Consider the following 17,786-nt stretch of genomic DNA (forward strand, 5'->3'; position numbering starts at 1 on the left):
CATCACATACAGGACCCCCGTAAGGGGTACTGGCGCCTGTGTACAAAAAAGGATTTTGGTGCCCCTTAAGGCATTTTGGATCATGTTTTTTATTTATTTTTTGAAGGTATGTAGGTGCTTGAAATAAACCAGAAAATTGTACTTTAGAATATGAGTTTTACCCCTTCTCGGGGGTGAAAAAACATACGTTCAAAAAAGACCGGAATTGGATAAAATGAATAATTTTAAATAACTTTTCTTCTATAAAGATTTTTCTCTGTCAATACTTTTCAATAGTCTTCGTTAGTTTCGTTCTCAATAGTTATTTGCGAGTAAATTTATGTTCATTTTTCAACAAAAAAAAAAAACAAGTTTTTAGACGGATTTTCGCAAAGTAAGTATTTTATCAAAAAAATATAGCTTATAAAAAAGTGAAAATAAATGGTGTAAGTACCTATATGAAGTCTGCAGACCCAATAGAAGCAGAGTTGTAGCTGATGAAAAGGAGGTTCTTATTCGTCAAATTACAAATCAAATATTTCATAAAATAACCAAAAAATCAAGCACTTATCCGGGAAAACTCATTACAACTTTTTTAAAGTGTTTAAAAGAAGCTATATTTTTTAACATCAAAAATAAGTAAGTTAAAAATAATGTTGGTCCCTTTTTTTGGTAAAAAAAATCATGAAAACCACCACCTAATTAGCATCCCAAATGAAATTAATCGTTACAGCTTCACCACAAGTTACTTTACTTATGTATTGTTTATATGATCTGAAGTTTCATCGGTTCAAAGTGCTTATTTTTGAAAAGGCTGTATTTAAAAGGGAGAAAGGGCTGAACGAGTCACTAATCATGAGTGTATGCAAAATTTGAACAGCCATATCTTCCATTTTTTGTCTTACAGGAAAGAAACCTCCAAAATATTCAGAAAAGCAAAATCAACGTTTTTTTACTGCTTGAGATTTTTGGTATCACTAATTAATTTTAAAGTTATTTGGAAAAAGAAATTTTTTCAAGATTGAAAAAAAATACTTTAAAACCAAATTATTTCAAAAATGAGCACTTTAAACCGATGAAACTTACAGATCATAATATAAATAAAGCTTTTCTTAAACATTTTAAAGAAGTTGTAATGAGTTTGACAAATAAGAACCTACTTTTCATTAGCTACAACTCTGCTTTCTACTGGGTTTTGCAGACTTCATATATAAATTATTTTTTTCACTTTCTTCTAAGCTATATTTTTGCTAAGAGTATTTTTTCGATAAAATAATTAGTTGTTAATTACGAAAAACCGTCTAAAAACGGTTTTTTTTTTGTTGAAAAATGAACGTACTCACTCGCAAATAACTCGAAAAGAATTGACTTAGTGAAAATCTCTATATAACAAAAGTTGCTTAGAATTAGTCAGTTTATCCAATTCCGGACTTATTTTGAACGAATGTTTTCTCACCTCGAGAATACCCCCAGGTATTCTCGGGCGTATACCCCTGAGAATACCCCTTTTACCCCCAGAGTAAAAGCACACATCGGCACAGTAGGTATCACTTCTTTTCTTGTTAGCTATGTGTATGACAAATTTTTATGTCAATATAATGGTAGGGGAGCAAAGTATGCTAAATGTGCAGTCACTCGAGCGCTTTGGGGACCTATTGGGTTGTGATTATTAGGTCCTAAAACCAAAAAAAGTTAAGTAAAATTTTCCATTTTAGCGGGCGCTTGCCATTTTTTAATTTAATTTTCCATTTCCATTAATGGTTTTTTCCGAATATAGCGCCATCTATCCATAATTCGAAAAAATGTTTCGAATAAAAGTTGCTTATTTTTATGCAGAGAATTCAAATCTGCAATAAAAAATGGGGGCTCCTATTTAAGATTTTAAAGTAACCCCCCACCCCACCTCCGTGGGGGGTCGCGTTTGATACCATTCGATATATTTTTCAAAAATATTAAATAAGTGTATTTTGCAGTTTTTCGATCTGATGTTTATTTTACTAAATATCGCGGGATTTGTATTTAAAATTTAAAATTTACCCCCCACCCCTCTCTGCCAGGGGTCGTGTTTGGTATCTATCGACAGATTTTTGAAAAATATTGAACGTGTAGTTTTTAGTTTTTCGATCTGACTTTCATTTCGCGAAATATTCGCCTTTTTCTTGTGAAACTTTGTGACTCACCAATTCCCTTACGCCCCGCTCAAATCGTCAGATTTTTTAAATATACACTGTTTTGCATGTACTTAACTTACCTTATCTTAATCTGACAATTTCGAGTATTTTTAAGGATAGATTTTTTTTTCGGTCCCCCCTAAACGAACTCCCCTGTGTTAAGAGCCAATATATGGCAGAGGTACATCTGCAGGGTACCACGTTTCTCCCCATATGATAATCTGACGCGCTCGAGTAACTGCAAAAATCCCCGCTTGGGCTCCCCTACCATAAGCGGTTCTTTAAAATTTACAACAAAAACTGTGAGTAAATGGACTATTATTAGTAGGCTAAAATATCAAAATGAAACAAACAGAATAAAAGCACAGCAAAATAAATTAAAATGCCTGACTTCTGACATGTTCTCGCAAATGAGAATCGGCAGTAACTGGATGATATACTAATCAAATTTAGTGTGTGTTTAAACTGAATCCTAAACAGGGCTAAAGAACAGCTGAAGACAGGTATTTTGCAATTGTAGTAGCCAACCTCCATTGAGGAGGGCACTTTAAGAAGAATATTAAGAAGATAAAAGGATCAGCAAGTTGAGCCTCGAATCGTCGCAGGGGCAGGTTGGACTTCTATGTGTAAGTATAAAAGCATCAGTGCTTAATCCTTACTTATTCTAATTAGTGTTGGATCACATACCAAGGGAAACTACAGGGTAATATTCGCTGGTCTTAATGTATGCTGATGATATAGTGATAGTAGAATATACTAAAAGCGATTTAGAGCAAAAACTGGAACAGTGGAGAAAAGCTCTGGAGGAAAAAAAGTTTAAAAATTAGTAGAACAAAAAACAGATAAAGACAAAGAGAATAATAAGAATGATATAGTTTTTTACTGCTAAAGTGGTAAAGGGACACATAAGTAGAGATGCTAAAGTTAATAGAGTAGAAAGGAATAAAAAATATGGGAAAGTCCATCAAATGTTGAAAAGACAGAAAAAAAAAGACACTTGTTTTTCTTCGGTTATTTTACGATCCTTAACAAACTTAAGTAGCCTATAGACATAACATAATAGCAAAATTCTTCTTCCTCTTTATAAAAAATTATGCGTGTTCATTGGCGCATTGATACCTCTATGGAAGGTTGTCACTGAATCTTTTGCTCGGTCTGCCGATACTTCTTCTACCGATTGGTGATTTATCTCTTGTTATTTTGACCACACGTGTCTCCCCCATTCCGCTTATGTGGTTATTCCATTATTTTTCTATTTAGTGTCCATTCGCTTATACACTGCACGTTACATTGTCTTCTGATATCTTCACTTCTCTTTCGAACTCTCAGTATATTTCCTGTAATTCTTCTCAGTACTCTCATCTCTGCCGTTTCCAGTAGTCTTTGTGTTGTAGCTGTATTGGGTCTTGTTTCTGATGTATATGTCATTATTGATCTTACACTGGCTTTATAAATTCTTGACTTCATCTCAGTTAATATGTCGGTTTCGCCATATAGTTTAAGACAGTCTGCCAGTCTATTTGCTTTTTGTACTTGATTTCTCACTTCTCTGACCAGGTCTCCGTAGCTTGACAATGTAATTACAAGGTATTTTATTTTCATTACTTGTTTAATACTGATACCATCAATTTCTACTTTACATATGATTGGATCTTTCTATCTATCTATCTATCAGCCTTGCGACATCCATGGCTCTATCCTGAGCCATGTGCATCCATTTTGAGCCGGCTTGGTGTTTTAGGTCATCTACCCATCTCATCTGTGGTCTCCCTCTCTTTCGCTTGTATGTCCATGGCCTCCACTCTGTAATAATTTTATTCCATATTTCGTCTTTTTGTCTAATAGTATGGCCAGCGAATTTCCATTTTAGTTTAGCTGTTTGACGAGTAGCATCCTTATCTTTTGTGACATTTCTTACCCAGGAATTCCTTTTTCTATCTGACAGTCTTATGTTTGATCATTAATTTGTCTTTCCATTGCTCTTCGTGTTTTCGCAATTCTGTCAATATTCGCTTTTGTGAACGTCCATGTTTGACATCCATATGTAAGGACCGGAAGAATACATTGGTCGTAGAGTTTCGTTTTTAGATATTGAGGGTATTTTTAATTCTTCAATATGAAGCTGAGCTTACCAAAAGAGACCCACGCTAACTTAGTTCGTCTCTTTATTTCTCCTGTTTGGTTGTCTCTATTTAATTTTATTATTTGTCCCAAGTATATGTATTCATTCACTTCTTCTATTTGGTTTTGTTTAACTACGATTCTTAACTCATCTTCTTGATTTTTTCACTTTTGTTTTGCTGTAATTCATATTTAATCCAACTTTACTGGCTTCTTGGTCTAGTTGTTGTATCATTATTTGTAGTTGTTCCTTGCCTGTAGTGATAAGGAAGATATCGTCAGCGTATCTTAGGTGATTTAAGTAACGGCCGTTAATGATTGGATCTTTACTGATTACTACTGTTTTAGTTTTCTGAGATAAAATTATCATATTGAATTCTTTTGCTCTTATGTTAAATCTGTGGACCAATCTTTGCACGACTATCTTCATCTATCTTCAGCAAAGCAAAATTAATAGCTGAAATCCTTGTGAAATGCAAATAATTTATTATCGTAATTTTAAAGCAATAAAAATATAGTTTCTACATTTTATTTGCCGCAAACCTTTGCAAGTTGATTAATAGCAAGCTGAAAATTTGTTAATAGATTAAGGGTGTCTAGTCGGATAAACTTTGATATATGGGAACACTGGAACAGGGGCAGTTTTAATTATGGAACAGGTTAAAAATTTGGAACGGTCAGACCACGAAAACGGCACATTTATTTTGTCCGACAGAATAGACTTAAACTCTCCGAACAGAGATTAAACTCTCATGCAAAAATCAGACTGCTATTTATCACCTGTCATAATTCCTGTCATTTGACATATTCTACATGTTCCACTCATTAAAACGCCCATTTGGTGATAAATAGCAGTCTGATTTTTGCATGAGAGTTTAATCTCTGTTCGGAGAGTTTAAGTCTGTTCTGTCGGACAAAATACATGTGCCGTTTTCGTGGTCTGACCGTTCCAAATTTTTAACCTGTTCCACAATTAAAACTTCCCCTGTTCCAGTGTTCCCATATATCAAAGTCTGTCCGACTAGACACCCTTAAGCTATTAAAAAATTTTCAGCTTGCTATTGATCAACTTTTTTTTCATAGGCGGGATCCAGACTTAGTATAAAAATTAGCAGTAATAGTTATTTATGATATAAGTGTTAAAAGTACAATTTTAAGGCACGCATGTGCAAGTTTTCAGAATGAGCGAAGCGAATTCTGCAATTCACATGAGTGATTTAAAAATGTACTTTTTAACACGTATATCATACAATATTTTTTCTACAAACGTCTTATATATCAACAATTATAATTTATTCATTCTGAATTACAGGACAATATCTACAAAAACTTTTACTTGAACTTGAATGGACTGACATTCCATTTTTATATTTTTGTTAACATTACATCAAAACTGCCTATACTCTCAATACGTAATAGGTCTGGATCCCGCGTATGAAAAAAAAGTTGATTAATAGCAAACTGAAAATTTGTTAATAGCTTAAGGGTGTGTAGTCGGACAACTTTGATATATGGGAACACTGTAACAGGGGAAGTTTTAATTGTGGAACAGGTTAAAAATTTGGAACGGTTTGACCACGAAAACGGCACATGTATTTTGTCCGACAGAACAGACTTAAACTCTCCGAACGTAGATTAAACTCTCATGCAAAAATCAGACTGCTATTTATCACCAAATGGGCGTCTTAATGAGTGGAACATGTAGAATATATCAAATGACAGGAATTATGACAGCTGATAAATAGCAGTCTGATTTTTGCATGAGAGTTTAATCTCTGTTCGGAGAGTTTAAGTCTGTTCTGTCGGACAAAATAAATGTGCCGTTTTCGTGGTCTGACCGTTCCAAATTTTTAACCTGTTTCACAATTAAAACTGCCCCTGTTCCAGTGTTCCCATATATCAAAGTTTATCCGACTAGACACCCTTAAGCTATTAACGAATTTTCAGCTTGCTATTAATCAACTTTTTTTCATACGCGGGATCCAGACATATAAATCATAACAACTATAGAATAACATCTTACTTTTATTGTTGTATATTCTAACAAATTTTAATAGTTTTTTTCTACAAACATGTTAAAAATGCAATAATACAGTTTAAATTACATTTTAAAAAATCTTTTAAACCACCTTTTTCAAATTGCGCAAGTTGTACTATTAATATTAATGTTAGTAAATGAAATATAAATATTTTGACGTTTCACAATTTGACAATTCACTTTTAACTGCAGTGCTTTAAATTAAAGCACTAGTGCTTTAAAGTAGCATTTTTAACGCTCCTATGGAGTGCTAAAAATTGCATTTTTAACACGGTTGTAGAAAAAATCTTTTTATTGTTCGTTCATATCTTTATTCCATAGTAAATGATGCAATTTCAAGTTTAATTTACAGTTATTTTTAATATACTTTCGCTTTCATTGACGACGTAAAGTTCAACGGCAGAGATAAAAGTAAAAAATAATAAATTGTTTAACAATAAAAATGAACTTCCATCAAGTAACGGTCGAATCCATCAATTATTTAATAAATTGTTTTATGAATCTGGATGATCAGAGATTACAAATCAACATTTTTGTTATTACATGTAAATAGGCCTGGATCCCACGTACCAAAAAAAGTTTATTCATAATAAGCTGAAAATTTGTTTGAACGGTGTCTAGTTGGACACACTTTGATGTATGGGAACACTGGAACATAGGAAGTTTTAATTGTGGAACGTGATTTTAATTGTGGAACGTGTCATCTTCACAAGTTTATGATTGTGAAAATCAGCAGCTTGTTTATTCAATAGAAACTTTATATAATACATATATGAAAAAATGTTTGTCCGACAAATATGTTGGACATTTTAATAAGTCCGACAAATAGAACATGTCAAATGACAGGAATTATGTTGGTGGTAAATAGCAGTCTGATTTTTGCATGAGAGTTTAATGAAAGGGTAACAAATCAATTGAAAGTGCTGTCCGACAAAATACATGGGACGTTTTCGTAGTCTGACGTTCGAAACCTGTAACCTGTTCCACAATTAAAATTTCCCCTGTTCCCGTACGCCAAAGTTTGTCCGAGTAGACACCGTTAAGCTATTAACAAATTTTTAGCTTGCTAAGAGACGATACTGCAAGGAGAAGAATGTATTGCCGCAGACAACAAACTGCACTGAAGGCTGTGAAGTCCACAACTTAAGAATCAGTAAAGCTTGGAACTGCCAACAGTCTCTTAAGCAACTGACAGACAGGGCACAACAAAGTCACTCTGCTGTGGGTGCCAGGACAACCATAAATATGCATATTAAACATACAGGTTATCAGGTGGGAAAACATACGCAAAAATACTTTTAAAACTTCAAAAGACTGTTCTCACAATAATCACACAGTAATCATTGTTCATACTGAAAAATTGTGACTCTGTGTGGTACTGAAAACATCGTCAGACATACAAAAACTAACAGGATCAGATGTGCAGATCATATGGTAAGATCAGAGGAAGGCAGAGTGTTGTTAAAGACAGTGTTCTTTGAGAGACCAGACGCTTTAAGATAAGTAGGCTGTCCCAGAAAAAAATGGAAGGATGATGGATGAAGGGAAATGGAAGCGCAATATCGTATAAGATGTAGAGCTATAGTGGATATGACAAAGAATCACCCCGAGATGTAAAGCCAGTCAAGAAGAAGGACATTGTTTCTATAAGTTGTGTGATGTCCACGAGTAAAGCGAAAATTCTTAAAAATAGATATATTATGAAACTTTTAATAAAGTTTTAAGAAATTTTGGATTAGTCACTACGTACTCCTACCGAATAATATTTTTCTTAACTTGTCTATGAAAAGTATCATTGACTTCGACTTACTTTGTTTTGGTGAAGACCAATCCTTACATAAAATACTTAAGTATTTTGTAGAAGCCGTCAAACATACCATCTTATCTTACATAAAAAGGTAAATGGTATATTCTGCTACTTAAATTGCACATATTTACACCAATCTTGTTTAAAACTGTTAGAGAATATTGTTGAATATGAATTAATATTTTCAAAATGGGATGATAACAAAATTTTACATGTATTTCCACAAACCACCCTTAAGCGAAAAAATATAAAAAATTTAACAATTCACGGCAAATAACAGGTATTCACGTGTTACATGATTTCAAACCGGCTACATGGGAGAATTGTGGAAAAAATTGTGAAGCAGTTATCATCAGGTGTTACGATTTATTATTATACCGTAAGCACCATGCTAGTAGACACACGAATACCTAATTGCTAGGCTTGGGCTAATCCAACCCGTTCTCACCTGTGACTTTCATCTCCGTCATGTCATGTGACTGTCATGAAACTATTCAAAATAATTGTTTTTCCATACAAAAAATTACATTAATTAATAGTATTCTTACTCTGCTTTAAAAAAACTTTATTCAAACACCAACAATATTCCAGTACTTTATAACTTTTACAACTTAAACACAATGACAACTACAACCTTCAACTACAACTGTTATATAAACTGTCAACCTTCTATGTTTACATTATATTTCTATACATTTTCTGACGTTCTTCATAGTGACTAGACGTCACTAGACATAAAGTAAACAGTGCAACAAGTGAAGGGCCCAGGACTGTATTATCCCAATGCTAATTAGTGTCTAGTAGCGTGGCGGTTACTTAGCATGGAAGTAGTACAGGGAACGCTCGTGGTCGGTATAAGATATCTTCAAAATTCGACGATAAAGCAATATTTTGAAAGCCTCCATTTTCTTGTAGGTGGCATCTGTGAGAGTCCACGACTCAACTCCGTACAACAGTATAGGAAAGATATAACATCCGAGTAATATGATGTTTATTTATGGGTATTGATAAATCCTGACATTTGAATAGCTTAGCCATTTTTTTTATTTCTAGGGAATGGTCACAATTTTTATTGACGTTCGTACCAAGGTAGGTGCATGTTTTTACACTTTCTATTTGTTGATAGTTCACACGGATTCGTCAAAATTTCTGTTCCTTCTTAGAGATCATCATACATTTTGTTTTAGATATTTCTGCTAAAGAAAATTACAAGAGCTAAAATTTTCTTAATATGCCCTTTTAAAATATACATTGATTAGTGAAGTGTTTAGATATTTTCATTCAAAGATAAAACTTCCTTTTTTTTTTGGTTAATTTTTACGTTACCCAAAAAAGCGCCCAACTTTTGGGCCTATTCATAACCTAATCTGGATAAAATTTTATTAATTTTCACAAGTTTTTCCACATCTCTAAAATGACTCAAACAGAATAAAAATAAATAAATGCAATGTCTGCCGCAATATGGATCAAAACGAAAATGAAATCAAAAGTTGATTCCAGAATACCATATTATGTTTTCTTACCTCTATTGCGGAAGTTTAATTTTATGTTTTGAAGTAAAAAACAAACTAAATTTTGTTATAATCACCTGTCACAACATGTAGTGGATGAAATATATTTATGATATAAGTGTTAAAAGTACAAGTTTAAGGCACGCATGTGAAAGTTTGCAGAATGAGCGATAGCGAGTTTATGAGCTTGAGTGCCTTAAAAATGTACTTTTTAACACGCATATCATACAATATTTTTTCTACAAACGTAATTACAGAACAATATCTACAAAAATTTTTACTTGAACTTGACTGACATTCCATTTTTATATTTTTTTGACATTACATCGAAATTGTCTATACGGTCAATACGAACTGCAGTGCCTTAAAAATATTTTAAAGCACTAGTGCCTTAAAGTAGCATTTTTAACGCTCATATGGAGTGCTAAAAATTGCATTTTTAACACGGTTGTAGAAAAAAATATTTTTTAGATTAGGTATACATAATGATTATAACATAAATTTGTTTCGATTTATAAATAATCTATAAAGGGACAAAACACTGTACAGCTATTTAAAACTAGTATTAGAAATATTAGAAAAAAAGTCATACTTACTGAAAGAGCCAACACCAGTAACCAGATCCCACAAAAAATAATGCAGTTAGATGTTTAGGTTAAAGCACAATGTCAAATACAGGCTTTCTTTTTTAAGTCTTATTTCAAATAAACAAATTAAACTAATTAATATTATAATAATGATTTTAAACATTCTGATTCTCTTTAGAAGGGGGTTTCGTGTTTCGAGAGACAACAGATGGCACTAGCATTACTCTTCAACTTTGTTAAATATTAATAAATTGTGTAGTTTCTAGACTATTTCATAATTTTTTACACTGATACTGAGGCCATCTTCATTGATTAAAAAGCGTAATGTCCATTTATTTCAATCATTTGCCCTCCTCCTGATCTCTATTCTTTATTTTGTTTTCTACTCTTACTGGCTAGATTTATTCAATACTAGCTATACTAATAGCTAATACTAAACTACCCTATTTTCTTATTTTAGCCTCTTTCGCATACTTAATTTATACTTGTGTATAAATAACAGTGTATAGTTATTTATTTTCCACTTTTGGCAATTTGATTCTTTTGCATTTCTTTACTTAGTACAGTAAAATTTGTTGCCCTATTTTCTGTTTACTAAATTTTTTTTTCATTTACCATCGATTAATTTAGAAACTTTACAGAAAAAAAAATGAAAACCTGTATTAGAGAACATAAAGAGAAAAACAACAAAAGGTACTACCTGGATTGGAATCCGCCTCTGTAGGAGAAGCCCATAAATAAAACAAAGGACAAAACAAACAACATTAAAAACAGAACATAAATTAAAAACAAAAATTGATAGCAAAATAAGAACTTCAACAGGTATATAATATCATAATATTGTATTGTGTACTAGATTATGTACCTATGTATAATTATTTTATTTATTATTATGTGCCTATGTATATTATAATTTACTTATATTAGTTGTTTGAAATTTTTTCTGTAAAACTTTATTTCTTTCGGTTCAAATTAGATTGCGCCAAAAAAAAAACAAAAAATATGGATAAAGTTTTTCTAGTATGAGCGACAAGCACTATAAGTTCTTTTATTATACTAGCGACAACTTGTTTTTTAAAAATATCCTGTTGAAGTCTTGCTAAAAGCAGTGCTGCTGGGCGCTTGCGTATGGGTGCTTGATATGATATATAAGCGGTAAAAGATAAAAGAATATTTGACTATAATGTAATACATATAATGTCTTACGTATATAATGTATATGGTCAAATATACACCGATGGTCGCGCCAATAACCGGCAAAATAACACAAAATATGGAAAGCATAATGCATTGTGAAATAAAAAAGATGAAACTAATAGAGGTGGAAATTATCGATATAAACGTATCAAGTAACATTACATTACACGGTTTCCCACCTTTAGACGTCTGTGACACGAGTATTTTATATTTTATAAAATTCTCCTGTCATAAAGACAGCTCTCATACTCCTCCGATAGGTCTAAAGGTGGGAAACTATGTAATGCAATGTCAATTTATAGGTTCATATCGATAATTTCCACCTCTACAAGTTTCATCTCTTTTTACTTCACAATGTATTATGTTTTCCATCTTTTGCGTTATTTTGCCGGGTATTAGCGCGGTCATCACTGTATAATGGTGGTAAATCGTCAAACAGGCCATAGAAAACTCAATAGAAAATTCGAAATTGTTGAATTCTGCAACTACCTTAAGTTACGATTCCGACAACGACTGCAGACGTCAGTTGCAGTTCAGTTGTCGCCGTGACAGACGTCACTACTTTGAATTATTAATTTGTATGAGACTGATTCCGACATCTGACTGCAACTGCTGTCCGGCAGAACGTCAATTGCTAATAATTATAGGTACAAATTAATAGTGCAAAGTAACGACGTCTATAGCAAAGTCTATAGTAGCAACTGTAACTGCCGTCTGCAGTCGTTGTCGGGCTCTCTCGCGGTTTGAAACTTTTCTTCTAAAAGTGGTGTATGTCATATACTTATTACAAAACGAGAAAAATAGATATTTATCTAGACAGTCACAAATTATTAACTGAAATATTATTGTAAACTGATTACTGAACGAATACACAGAATTAATAGTAAAAATAATTATGCTTTTTTTATTTTATTCATTACACTAATTACAATATTAGACCAGGGCTCATCTGTAAAAATATTCCTACATTTGGACGTTGAGAGGTGACTCAAATTTTTTTGCAGAAATTGCTTGAAAATAACTCAAATAATAATATTTGAGTTATCCTCCATCTCAAAAAGGTCCGGAACATTGTTTAAATAATCAAAATGTCAAAAAATGAAGGGAAAATTCGATTTTTTTCTTCGTTTTTTGATTATAACTTTAACAGTATTCATTTCCGAGAAAAGTTGTACTGATATAAAAGTTGCGTAATTAAATTTGCTACAATATAGAATTGGTTAAAAATTTGAAAAATAGTCACCCTTGTTGCAAAATAGCAATAATTGCGAAAAAACCATACAAAAACAAGTATTTGCATTTTACGTTTTTCAACAATTTGTGCTACACTTAGGACCTTCATATTTCACCCAGAAAAACTTTATGATACAGTAAAACAACACTGTAAATTTTATTAAGATCGGTTTAATAGATTTTGCAAAATAAATTTTGCAATCCAGCTTTCGCAAAAAAAAATTAATTTTTTCAAAATGTTACAGGACTGAAAATAAAGCAGATAGTAAGATGAAATTTTTTTTACATATAGAAGTGTACTGTACCTTTCATTTTCAATTGTCACAATTAAAATCGATTAACTATCACGGTGTCAGGAATTTTTTTAAATAAACATTAATTATTGGTGCTACGCGCAGGACAGCGGATAGTTTGCTCTGATTGGGCATTCCAATGACCATTGATAATGATTGATACATTTTAATTTTTATTAAATTTCGATATAAATAAATAAATTTGTTTATTGCAAAATAAAATCACATACTCTATCCTTTGAAATAACACTTTTTTTAGCAAAAACTTTCTTTGTTCATATATTTTAACTTAGAGAATAAAAGTTTATTATTTTTAAACATAAGCAGTTGTTTAAACAATATTTCACGAACAATAATAAAATTAGTTTGATTTTTGTGGAATTAAAATATTAAAATACAACAAAATATAGAGTAAGAAAATAATATATTAGATAACGATTGGAAGAAATTTTGGTGGAAATCAATTTGTGTGAATCGAACACCGCTGTCCTGCGCGTAGAACCAAAAATTAATGTTTATTTAAAAAATTTCCTGACGCTATGGTAATTAATCGATTTTAATTTTGCAAATTGCAAATGAAAGGTACAGTACACTTCTATAAGCAAAAAAAATTCAACTTGCTATCTGCTTTATTTTCAGTCCTGCAACATTTTAAAAAAATGATTTTTCTTGCGAAAGCTGGATTGCAAAATTTATTTTGCAAAATCTATTAAACCGATCTTAATTAAATTTACAGTGTTATTTTAATATATTATAAAGTTTTTCTGGGTAAAATATGAAGGTCCTAAGTTTAGCATAAATGGTTGAAAAACGTAAAATGCGAATACTTGTTGTTGTATGGTTTTTTTCGCAATTATTGCTATTTTGCAACAAGGGTGACTGTTTCTTAAATTTTTAGCCAATTCTATATTGTAGGAAATTTAATTACGCAACTTTTATGTTGGTACAACTTTTCTCAGAAATGAACAGTTTTAAAGTTATAATCAAAAAACCAATAAAAAAATCGAATTTTTCCTTCATATTTTGACATTTTGATTATCTAAACAATGTTCCGGACCATTTTGAGTGGGAGGATAACTCAAATATTATTATTTGAGTTATTTTCAAGCAATTTCTGCAAAAACATTTGAGTCACCTCTCAACGTCCATCTCAAAACAGATGCGCCCTGGACTATATATATAAATTGAACTGCCACTAACAGAGCTGGTGAAAACAATTTAATCCCCTCTACTCATCGGCTCACAGCGAATAGACCAATTTTATGTTTTACTACCCGTTATACACATTCTGTACTACGCGTGGCCTAACTTTTATAACAATACTCTGGCAAATGTATATTTTTGCAAAAGTTTTGCAACAATTTACGTTTATTATATTTTCGCAACAATTTTTAAATTTGTTTTCGATACAGATTGCAGTCCTTTACCAATAGTATCTCATGACTTTTCATGTAAAATAATCAGATATGGAGGAATTCGACAGTTTAAAATTTCCCATTGAGTTTCCTAGGGTCTGTTTGACGATTCACCACACCTGGTATAACTTATCCAAAGGAAATAAATATGTGTATAGAAGAAAAGCACTTTATATATTAAAATGATCAATATTTAGTAGCATTTTTTTTTATGAAATATAAGAATAAATCTGTAAATCAATAAATAATTATATTGTTTATTCCAATTATTTTATTTTCGGTATATGGTAGAAAAATTTAGAAAATATTTGTATATACATTTAATGGTGCACAAAAACCATGGTGATAAGGAATGAAGTAACTGACTATATCTTTACTTCATACATAATGTCTTAATACCAAATTATTTCCATTGCCTAATAGAGAAGGCAATGAAGCAATAAACCTACCAATTTTTTGAAGTTGGATGGATCACAATGACAATGACCATCCGGTCATATGCCTTCGATTCGTAAGAGCGTTAGGCAATTTTGTGAACTAAAGTAATGATGTCAAAATGATAATAATTGCATTATTGAACAAGAAAAATGCATTTTTCGAAGTGTATTTCGAGGTGACGAACATAATGGATTTGTAATTTGGAAATAATTGACGGAAATGAGTTCAATATTACCATTTGGGGTTTTTGGGGTCGCTGAATACGAATATCATGACGGGGATGAGGGGGATGACATCTCCAAGGTACCTGATGCCGAGGACGGGCCTGTTCTGAGGTTTTATGGAATTCCATACAAAATCAGTGCAAACTTATTTTTCGGGGGGTTTTTGGGGTCCTTGATCACAAATATCATAACGGCAATAGTCTACAAGGCACTTGGTGCTCAGGACATATCTCGTCTCCTGGAATTTTGTGGAAATTTGATACAAAATCACTGCAAACTCGTTCCTTGGAGGTTTTTGGATCGCTGAACACTAATATCATGTAGGCAATGGTCTCCGGGGCACCTGGCCAAGTGGCCTAAAATGCCAAGATGGCGCGTTAAATATTTGTTTAAATGTGACATTCGTTTGATATCTAGGCACTATATAAAAATAGAGAATAGTCTGATACATATCTATGAAATATATAAAGCAAGAACACTGCAAAGAATTTATGTAGAGTATTATTATTACTACATAGGTTTTCTTTTAAAACATATAAATTCTTTGCAAATGATAAAAATGAGAAATGCGTTAACGACAAGCCATGTGTACAAAAAGACATTTGTTAGACTAAAGGATGTGTATTATCTACCTTTCTGAGTTGGTGACGATGGATCTTCTACAGTGTACCAAATCCATAGAGTAACAAGGAAAACGACATAAAATAAACAATTGTTAATAAAAAACGGTGCATGATATTATCATTCGTTTTGTTACGTGTCAAAAACTTTCTCCGATTATTTTTGTGTTAGCATAAAGATTAAAATATTAGTAAAGCTGTAGATTTATGTATTGGATTTCACAATGTTTTATTACGTGGTAATAAAGAATGGGTGTAGTTATTGTAAAATTACTTAAAAACAACTTGATATTTTCGCTAATGTTTTTGGTTATACATACGCAACCCTCAAACCAATATAATCTATGATAAAATCTTAATACCGGATTGCCTCATTTCCTCTTCCATTTTCTCAAACATAAACTAATTCATATAAATGGTAATAAATATTATAATAAGTATTTTTAAGATAACGTGAATTTGTTTGTAATGGTAACTATTAACTCTGTACATTTTATGGCGATATTGGTAGATTAGCTAAAAGAGTATTGCTCAATCAAATGTTTAAATTAATAATAATAAGATTTAGAAAGAGTTCAGTATGTATAGTTTAATGATTCGATTTCTATCAAAGAATAGCTGAAACAAATATTGAATGACTGAATGACCCAGAAAACATCTTGGAAATAAACAAGAAGACGCCAACACATACATAGATGGGTTTGACATTCACATGAAGTGGTGTGAGAACCATAGACATAATAATGATAGACAAGACATACTAAGCAAAATTACGTAACGCGCGGGCAGTCGATCGGTGGTCTATCTATCTCTTTTAACCAAGCGATCCCGCGCATGTCACAAAGATGGCTAGACCACTCAAAGCGAATACTGACATGACCAATGACGTCCTTCATATTGGCGTTACACCTCGATGCACAGAGCGGCCCATGCCTTACCTTATCTATTCGTATTATATCTATAAAAGTACATCAGTACAATCCAAAGAGCGATGGAGAGGGCCATGCTAGGGATTAGTTTGAGAGACAGGATTTTAAATATCGACATTCGTGACAGAACAAAGATTACTAATGTCGCAGAACGTAGGTACCTATCTATAGCTAGGCTCAAGTGGCAAAGAGTCGGACATGTTGCCCGAGATAATCCCGAAAAATGGACACAGAGATTAACAAACTGGAGACGACCAAGAGAGAACATGTGAGAAGTAGGCGGACCGCAGAAAAGGTGGACAGATGATATCAAACAAGTCGCGGGAAAGCAGTAGATCAGAATTGCCAAGAGTAGAAATTGATGAAAGCGAATGGAAGAGGCCCATGTCCAGCAGTGGATGAACACAGGCTGAAGAAGAAGATTATATCTATGGTGAGAATTGGCCGTGGGTCATATGTCATACAACGCTTGACGTCTGTCAAAATTTCAATCAAAACAATAAACATTCGGTTAAGAATCGTGAAAAGTCGTGGAAGATTGTTCAGTTATTACATACTTTTACTGAAAGGAAAAAGCTAAAAGAAGAAGAAGAAAGAAGACCACCAGTTTTGATTTGGTGGATGGGTTCTCAACAACGAACTGTCAACACTGATGGAATCGCCATGAAGCAAATTTAATGGCGCCAGGATGAGATAGAAGATAATCAGGTAAAGGAGGGAAGATAATCGCCATCTTTCGTAAACAAACACTAGTCAGGTACGTTGTAGTTGTAGCAAATTTTACCTGACAAATTCTCTGTCTCTCTCATGTCTCTCTAGAAGTGCTAGAACCTATCTCTTGTATGTTGGCGCCTATCTCGCTTCACTGTTGGAATGGGACGAGGCCATTCCATCAGTGCTGACAGTTCGTTGGTTCTCAACTGCCACAATAGCTGCTTGGATATAAAGTATAAATGTCTCTTTTCTTTGAGGCCTTCTTTTGTTGGTAAAACCAGACAAGCATTATTATTATTTAATCATAATCAAAATATTTATCAAACGAATGATCAAGCACTTATTTTTTAAATGTTACTAATGGAAGATAAAGTATTTACAAAATATCTTAGACTCATCAATCACAGCAACAGGAAAGATGATTTAAATTAAAATATTATGAAGGATTTCCAAATAGACTATAGACCCTCTTCAGTTGTTTTTATTTAGTTAAGATTGTTACGATAACG

The 17,786-nt window shown here is 32.5% G+C and overlaps 1 protein-coding gene across 6 annotated transcripts in view; it reads right to left on the bottom strand.

The window, feature by feature from the left end:
- Positions 1–17,786, bottom strand: part of LOC114344106 (glutamine--fructose-6-phosphate aminotransferase [isomerizing] 2) — a 165,525-nt gene that overhangs the window by 31,449 nt on the left and 116,290 nt on the right. For 3 of the 6 annotated variants that reach the window (XR_007699160.1, XM_050655390.1, XM_050655386.1), the window contains exons 6-7: positions 15,647–15,673; positions 10,915–10,932 (exon numbers count right to left, since the gene is read on the bottom strand). The exons of 1 other annotated variant lie outside the window; for it this stretch is intronic. Coding sequence is in view for 4 of the 5 variants with exons in the window: in XM_050655390.1 (XP_050511347.1) it covers positions 10,915–10,932; positions 15,647–15,673 (45 nt within the window). In the remaining variant the exon portion in view is untranslated. The remainder of the gene's footprint in view (positions 1–10,914; positions 10,933–15,646; positions 15,674–17,786) is intronic. 2 more of the 6 variants (XM_050655388.1, XM_050655387.1) reach the window with 2 other exon arrangements.

Source organism: Diabrotica virgifera, chromosome 7, assembly GCF_917563875.1.
Source record: "Diabrotica virgifera virgifera chromosome 7, PGI_DIABVI_V3a".
Lineage (NCBI taxonomy): Eukaryota > Metazoa > Arthropoda > Insecta > Coleoptera > Chrysomelidae > Diabrotica > Diabrotica virgifera.